Source organism: Musca vetustissima, unplaced genomic scaffold, assembly GCF_032173495.1.
Source record: "Musca vetustissima isolate MV318-11 ecotype Yass unplaced genomic scaffold, APGP_CSIRO_Mvet_v1 utg5566, whole genome shotgun sequence".
NCBI classification, from domain to species: domain Eukaryota; kingdom Metazoa; phylum Arthropoda; class Insecta; order Diptera; family Muscidae; genus Musca; species Musca vetustissima.
In genome coordinates this window covers 212,890-221,754 of record NW_026877757.1, presented here as the reverse complement: position 1 = coordinate 221,754, position 8,865 = coordinate 212,890, and the positions used below count along the sequence as shown (strand labels likewise).

At 33.5% G+C, this 8,865-nt stretch overlaps 1 protein-coding gene across 1 annotated transcript; it reads right to left on the bottom strand.

Annotated features, from left to right (window-relative positions):
- Positions 1 to 4,808: 4,808 nt before the first annotated feature.
- Positions 4,809 to 7,590, bottom strand: LOC133322443 (general transcription factor 3C polypeptide 3-like). Its single transcript, XM_061531441.1, has 2 exons — positions 7,307 to 7,590; positions 4,809 to 7,126 (listed from the first exon to the last, which is right to left on the bottom strand). Exons 1-2 carry the CDS (start codon positions 7,584 to 7,586, stop codon positions 4,809 to 4,811), a joined length of 2,598 nt encoding a protein of 865 aa, XP_061387425.1. The 5' UTR covers positions 7,587 to 7,590.
- Positions 7,591 to 8,865: the final 1,275 nt, after the last annotated feature.

Genomic DNA, 8,865 nt, shown 5'->3' with positions numbered 1-8,865 from the left:
AATTGAAACCCTAAAAGGAGACCTAATAGGAACTATTCACGCACAACATCTTAAACAGTAATGTTAGTTATAATACTTATGACTATAATTAATCTTAAAATCTAAATTCTCACCAAATTCCAGGTAAAGATTTTAAATCATATCCATTTAATGATGCTTAGTTCCGATAAATTCAAATATCCATACTGTAAAAGTTGTATCCATTCACTACCTACAAAAAGAAACAGATTAATAATCGAACTAATAATAATAATAAAATCTATTATAAACTGTAGACACAATTTTCGTACAAACCACACACACAATGAAATTCCATCTATCCACATAGTCCTCATGAAGTACCTGAAAAGAAATAAAAATCTGATTAGACACTCATTAACACTAGTACACATTTGGAAAAATACTTTCCTTTCAATAAATCTGCCTAAAAACATGGATGCTTAATTCTGGCCGATTCAATGTAGTCTGTCTGTTTACATTCCAAAAAAATTATAATGACCTGTAATGAAAGTGATTATAAATACTGTTCGCAAAATAATTATCCATACAATTCATACCATTTTGTTGTTCTAGCTAATTCCCAACACTTTTACACTCCACAGGCTGCGTGAAAAGTATTGGCTTTGTGACAACCACCTTCTGGTTGTGTATGAATACCTTAGGCCATACTTCATATTTTGTCTCATCAATCCAAACAAATGTATTTTGTGGGGCATCACACAAAATATATTGTTTATTATGAATGAATTGCTTTTAATATTCATACTTCACCCGTCACCACATCCATGTGTAACTACACTTCTATTAAACAAATTATGATGTTATCCATCGGAACGGCTATGTTACAGACGACTCTGAAGGTACCAATGTTTGTTCCAAAACATATTTCGTCTAGGTTCTCTTTCACAGATCTGGACAAACTAAAATGTTTATTATTAAGGATACCACCAACATCGTATCCCGAAGAAGAGGATTTTTCGTTATTATTTCAGGCATTTGGCTGCCTCATATTTTCCTCATCATGTCTTTCAATCCTGAAAGAAAAAAAGAAAACATTTATCCAATTTGTTATTAATTATTTTGATAAGCACTTACCCTTTTTCCATCATTCATTGTGAATGAACATATACCACCAGCAGCAACCAACTGAAAACACCAAACAAATATAATCACCTCCAAAGTATTCTCGATGGGAAATATATACCTCGATGGGAAATATTTGCACCAAACCAAGCAGCAACTATATTTGTCGTCCCCATCCCTCCTTTTTTGTATTTTTTTTTAACAATAATATTATTCGGATTCACCGACTCACCAATCCAATAAAAAAATGTAAACAAAAGATCTATAGGGATTCTTAGATCGAAAACTGACCTTTTCGCTTTTGATGGCGTTACTACACCAAACTGTTCCCAGGTGAAATGTTGTACGATCGGCAGTACAAAATGTTGGATATGTCGATGTTGAACAATAAATCGCATCATATCCAAACAAATATATAAAAATGATTTTTATCATTTTTATGATAATAAAATAATAATAACAATTGTTGTAATATTGATTAATAATATTAAAAATAATAATATTAACAAAAAAACATAAATAAATTATTAAATAATCAATGACATCACTGCCCCCTACAATTGCCGCCGAACATTAAAAATTTGCAAGATCCCTCTATATGGATCGCCAAACATTAAAAAAATTTAGGACCCACCATAGTTGGAAAAATCCGATTTTTCATCACTGGTATGAAAATCCAACGTGTGAGGCTAACCTTAAAAAGAATCACAGTGAACAATCAGTTTGTCACATTGAATACGAGAGGTCACCAAAAGTCAAGCAAGTCAAGTGGTGAAATTTTATCATTAAAAAAATAGAAAATCACGATAAAATTGTAAAAAAAAATATACAGTTATATATTTTTAAAATCGATAATTAATAATTTCCGGATAATTTTGTTGGTTAACAAAATTTTAAGATAAAAAAAATCGACTGAACAAGATATTCGGAATATAGTGGTAAACCAAAAATACCACAGCTAAACTATTTGCTGATTTTTTTAACCGCGGCAATCAGCAAATATAAGCTGTGAAATAAAGGCGGATACACCACATATCACAAACATATTTCTATGGTGACAGAAATAACAAAATGAGCCTAAAAGAAACCCCACAAAACATTAATTAAAATCCTCAGGTTTGGAAAATAGAACCAAAATTTGAGTGAGTACCAAAACCCAAAAAAACTTGCTATAACCTCAAACCCAAAAGTTGCCATAAAGAACCATAATCTAATGATCCACGTGATTACATCATTCACAATAATTACATAACCATTTTCATTTTATAAAGAATATTTTAAGGCGTTAGTAATTGCATTACAATTATACCGTATTAAGGGTATTCACGAAAATATCCTACAATAATTAAAATTGATTTAAAATAAAAAAAATATATATACTTAGAGAAAACATATAATTTGCATAAAAAAATTCTATGATATACGATAATATAACTTAAAAATAATTTTTAAAAGAAAGAAATATGAAAAATTAAAATAAGATACCTAAAGTAAATATTAATCAATAATACTAATTTAAAAATACATATAAATATAAAAACAGATAAATAAAAGAAATTGTATATATAATATATAATAAATAAAATAATGTAAGAAAACATAAAAATAAGTGCATGCTATTAAAAGTTAAAAAGACATATTATATATTATAAAAATCATATTCTAATCAGAAAGAATAAGAAAATTTACTATTAAACTATTGTGTAAAATATTTAGAAATACTTCAAATTTAATAAATTGGTTTAGAAGAATAATAACTAAATTTAAATTTGTAAATTTAAAAAAAAAAAACGAAATTAAAAATGAATATTATTTATCTGATGATTTTTTGAAACTTGTTAATATTTAATCAAAATGTATTGATTTCTAAACTAAAAATGGGTTGAAAATTAATTAGATAGCGGCTGATTTGATTGTGTTTGGGGTATTTTCAAAAATTAATGGCATGAAAATACCATGGCTGACTGAAAAATGTCATAAGGGGAGGGAAAAGCCATAGAGGTGTAACATCTAAACCTCGTTAAAGTGGAAATCTATATGGTGTTCAATTTAAACTATGGCTTAATGGTATAATATTTTGGAATACATCCGATTAATAGAATTAAATTTAACTTATCATTTATTTAACTTCGTTTGAATTCAAAAACAGGTATAAAATTTTATATTGACATTTAAAGCGGAAAGAATCCACCCATTTCCGGCGAGCTAAGCCGCAGCCTAAGACCTGCATACCAAATCCGCTTAAAACTAGTGTCACAATTGTGTTGAATAAGAAAATGTAAAGAAAAATGTTTACTTAAACCGATCCAAACATTTTGTACCCTCTATCAGAATGTTTTCAAACTGCAAATGCATGCATTCGGATTTCGAAGCAAAATAGTAGTTCTGTTACAAGTTTTGGAACTTATTACTCGAAAAGCCTTCTTGTACCCATGCAACTAGTAAAATATTTAACCTAATCTAAGAGATTTGACGTTTACTTTACAAACTCTTTACTCTAGAAATTGGGCCGAGTAAAAATGGTGGACATGAATGCAACATTTCATTGGGTGTTGTTTTGATTTTAAAGTTGTTTTTATAAAAAAAACATATTTTGTGTATGTGTGTGTTCAGTTTTGAATACCATGACAAATAAATTCTAATTAAATTTTAAAATATTCAAATTTAAGTCTCAATTTAGATTAGGCGAGTTTACTTGCGGCAAGTCTTTGACTGTAAGAGAGAGGGGCAAGGGGAATCAAGAAATATTTTCGAAACTGAATTGCCTTGTATAGACGCATGAAGCAAGTTCAAAAGGGAACGATAATAATTGCCGCAAGTAAACTCGCCTAATATAAATCAGGACTAATTGAAATTTGGAAAGACGTCATACACTTTTGGCGATTTTAGTTATGTGTTGAAAAAATGTCAAATCAACAAAACAACCTGTTGCGTGTATTTATTTTATATTTGACAGAAGAATTCACTACCTACAGATTTGCTTTTTAACTTGAGGTGATTAACTCAAGATATTCTACCTTGTAGTACTTTACCATGGATTAAAACTCCATTTCGTGGTATTCCCTATTCCATTTTGACAAGTTATCATAACCTTTCGATTACTTTTCGCGTTTTTAATTATGTATTGAAAATGGCAAATAAACATAACCACTTGTTGTGTATATTTATTTTATATATGACGGAAAAAGCCACTACCTACAGAGTTGCTTTTTTGTTTGTTATTCACCACAAGTATTCCTACCTTGTACTATTGTACCATGCTAATAACTGATTTTGCATAGCATTTCATAATCTGCTTATAAAATAAATTTTTATTTAAAGTGAGTTTTTTTTTTTTTTGTCGAACCGCCTACGATTTTATCTAATCTCAAGTAAATATTCATCAAAAGTCATAACCCTTATGATGATATCGTTTCATAATTTCAGTCAATATCACATTGCAGTCTGGCAATATCCCAGGGAACTTTAAGTTACCTTGAATTATGGTAAAGATATAGAAAAGCAGAAATGTGGAGAAAATGGTAGAGGACCGAATCGATGATTTCCATTTTCTGCATAGCTAATTATGGCTATAGAAGGGGTTTCATGGGTTTCAACAATACCCTTGTGTAGTGCAAAAAAATACAATTTTTTATTTCTTAAAAATAATTCCATTTTATTTCCAAGGAAATTCATACTTAAAATAAACCTTATTTCTAATTTATCTTTCAGATAATATTCACACGTCAAACCACACAATACTCATAAAGATATTGACGAGCTTTAGCCATATTTCCACTCGAACGATATATAAGATGTAAATTAAAAGCAATTTCTTGTTTTAAACTTAAAATCTCTGGGTGTTTCTCCAACAATGGGTGGGTGAAATTCAATGCCTTCTCATAGTATTCCACGGCCAAATGAAACAGGCCACATTGATGATAGATACGACCAATATTATAATTAACTTCTTGATATGTTACCGAATTCTCCATTGAAGCATCGACGTTATTGGGTGATATGGCAAAAGGTTTACATCTCATTTCGGCATATTTATGAGCAAAGACCATGGCCTGTGTGACGGCAGCACATTTACGTAAAACTTTCTTTTGCATTGAGATTTGTTGAAATATCACCGCAATACAGAGGGCCAATATTGGGGTCGGTTGTTCCTTATACATTGGCACATAAACATTTAAAGCATACTTATAGGAGCTACAATGCAAATGATAATGACCGGTTAAGATGCGCATACCTTTGGCTTGTGGCTGGCGTGGTATCAAACGATTCATATAACGATGATAACGTAAATCTTGTCCTTTTTGGATTAGCAGACACATGAGATTCCACAATGGTTTGGAACTGGCATTTTTGTGTATCAACTCTCTTAGATAGGAGAATGCAATAGAACAGTCATTATTGAAATAGCAAGCCAATATAATAATGCGTTCCAATTCAACATGATAGCCAACAAAACGTTTTGTTGTGACCATGGCAAAACACATTCTCTCCAGTATGCTATAGTTTTTGTGCAGATACCCAATACGCATTAGTTCCAAAAATAACTGATATTCGTCATGGACTGATAGATCATCAGTGGCATTATTCGATGATGAACTTTTTGACACCTCCAATGCTTTATCAGCTTCATCGCCAATTATGTTACGCATTTGTAGAATAACTTTTAGACCTTCCGAGTTGTAAAATGATCCACCATTAGCGGCGGCTTGCATCTCTTCACGATTACGTAGCTTGATTGATTGGCGTCCCAATAGCACACAACCAATTTCCAAGAATTCATCAATTTCATTGATTTGCTGTAACATTATGCATCGTTCGTAAAGTAAGCGAGCATGCAGGGGCTGGCCTTCATGCTCCCCAGATTGTTCCAAGGCCTTGACAGCTTCTACATGTCTACCTTGTTGTTTCAACAAGGCGGACAGTGTGAATTTGGCCTCATAACAGTATGGAGCATATTCCACCACTTTAGTATAACTTTCAATGGCCTCATTGCAACGATTCAAGTGCCTCAAGCACTCAGCCTGCTTGAGCCAAATAAAAGCAGGACAATCAATGATATCGCCATCTGTTATGGGACGCAGTAATGATATTGCTTCGGCATATTTATGTTCTTGCATGAGGGCCTCAGCAATATCACAATACAAATTCAGCCTATCCGTTTCCAGTGGTGGTATGTGTTCGTGTATATTCTGTATCAGGTAACCCAACAAGTGATGGGCCTTCAAATTTATCAGAGCCACACATAGCTTAACTCTAAAATCGGGTACATAATCATCGGGTATAACACAATAGAACACCAAATCTAATTGCTCTTCCTTCTCAGTTTCCAATTCCAAATTTGTTCTCTCTCGCAGGCATTGCAGCACCTTGAAATACTGTTTATTAATAATGCACAATTCCATGTACAGATTCAAATCTTCCAAACTGAATAGATGACCACACACAGTGTAGGCACTTTGCATGGCCTCCAAAGCCAAATGATATTTGTTACAACCATGGAAATGCTTAGCCACATTCTTTGCGGTGACCAGACACAATTCATGGCGATCCACCGGACAATGTTGTATCATTTTCAAATAGGTAAACAGGGCAGCTGTCTTCTCACCCATCATATCCAATAGACGTGCCTTGCGCAAACGTAAATCATAATCACGCGGATGAACCTTAATGGCACGGGTATAATAGATGCGAGCCCTTTGCAAATTACCTTGAGCGATATGCATTTCTGCAATGCGTATCCATTGATAGCGATCACTGGGATTTAAATGTACAGCAATTGTGAGGAAATTTAAAAATTTCTCTGTATCTCGAGACTCGTAGATTTCGGCCAATGTAAAGAACGGCTCGGGAGCCAAAGGATTTTGTCTTATAATTTCCAAACAAATTTTTTCCGCCATTTGTATTTGTCCACGGGCAAAACATAAATTTGCCTCACCCATTAAACCCTGCAGCGCTACATTGAGCAGCGAACGTTTGCGTACCCCACCACTGGTGCTGGTGGAACTGGTACATCGTGCCCGACGACTGGTACTTGGTATATCATCTGCATCCATTTTACGATCTTTTCGTGATTGCTTCTTTCTCTTCGGAACCGTGCGACTGGAAAAGTTCAATGCCCCAGGTGGTGCTTCAATATTGGGAAAACCTTGCATTATATTGGCCTTAAATTCTGCCTGCTCCTGCATTTCTTTTTCCTGTGAACTACTAATATCATTGGCATCACTTGTCCCCATAATATCGGTATCGTCCTCCTCTTCCTCGCCATCATCTTCATCATCGGGCTGTTCATGGGGTTCCAGTTTGGTATAGAAATCGGGAAAATCCGCTTCGCCATGAACAAATTTCTGTATTAGATTGCCCTCATCTTCGTCGTCGTCATCATCTGAAATAAGTTGAAGGACTTTTAATGGTTCTGTCTCCTGGAATTGGGATAATTCTTCTTCGGGGACATCATTACTATTGATTTCTTCGATGACCACATCACAGGAGCCAGCAAGATCCATTGTTTTGAGTTAGAGGGTGAGGGATAGCAAAGAAAATATAGAGTGAAACTTATAAAGATTTGACTGGAAGTTTTCAGGTCCAGGAAAAGGTATATTCAGTCCACACCGTTTATGTTTAGAAAACGTTCCGCCTGATACGATTTGAAGCGACAAAAGAGAATGGGCGATAAAGATCGAATACAAAGAATTGTGCATGTGTTTACGAATGAGTGTGAAGCATACCGGCATTACTTGTTTAGAAAGAGGCATGATAAATTGTGGAAATCAGCTGATAGTTTTGGAAACACTAGGGATACATAAGTCGGATTTCGATTAATCGATTAGTCGAATTTTAATGATAATTAAACATTTTTGAGGAAATGAAGAGGATCGTTGATTCAAATAATAAAGAATTTTTGGAACATGTCTAGTTTAGGACCTCCTCGCGGATCGTGGGTGTCAATTTAAAGCATTTGAAGACCTCATTACAAGACTATAATATTCTTACCAAATAAGTCCATATTGGTCTTCAAAATTCCGCGGGAACCTTTTAAGATCAAATCTGTATTTTATTAGAATAGTGTTTGTGGGTAGTAGGCCTTAGACCGGGGATTTAAGACTTTCTCGTATGGGCAAATGGCTACTCCGGCTACGCGACCAAATCTCCTTTCCACATTTTGCTGGTAAATTTTTAAAAATCATGACGATTACAACGGTCCTAACGGAAAATTGCAGGCACATATCTTCGGAAATACCGATTTCCGCAAGAAAAAAGTATACCGTTGGAATCAGGTTATTGGTAAAAATTTCAAACAATCCGCGACCCGAATTCGTAACATTATCGTTATTATCCAATTTTTCAGGCGTAGACACTTTTATCTTAATTGTATGTTTATATTTCTTTCCTTTCAAAAATAATAGACTATCTTTTAAAATTACACACAGATAGCCCTAAGGGTCCTGTTTACAACGATATAATTTTTTCTTTGTGGAAATCCATACGTCCTTTGTTCCGCTAAGAACCTTGTATTTTCCTCAGCCTTTTAAAATGTGCGTATCAATTTAAATCGGTTGAAGTCCTGATTATTAAAATAGTGTTTATTTTATCGAATAAGTCCAAACTTCCAGACATATGGTATAGTACCTTCAAACTTGTGTTTACCTCAGACGTTTAAATTTTGAATATCAATTGACGCAGTTGAAGTCCTCATTACAAAAAATGTAATTATTCTATAGAAGAATTTAATGCTTCCAGAGATATGGATATTCGAAGATCGGTAAGTACCTTCCAACTTTGTTA

Bases quoted from the DNA above. Each gene is read 5' to 3' on its own strand.
- LOC133322443 (XM_061531441.1), bottom strand. From the start codon at position 7,586: ATGGATCTTGCTGGCTCCTGTGATGTGGTCATCGAAGAAATCAATAGT. The intron at 7,127-7,306 runs GTGATGCCAATG...AAATGGATGCAG, and splicing joins TACCGATATTATGGGGACAA to ATGATATACCAAGTACCAGT.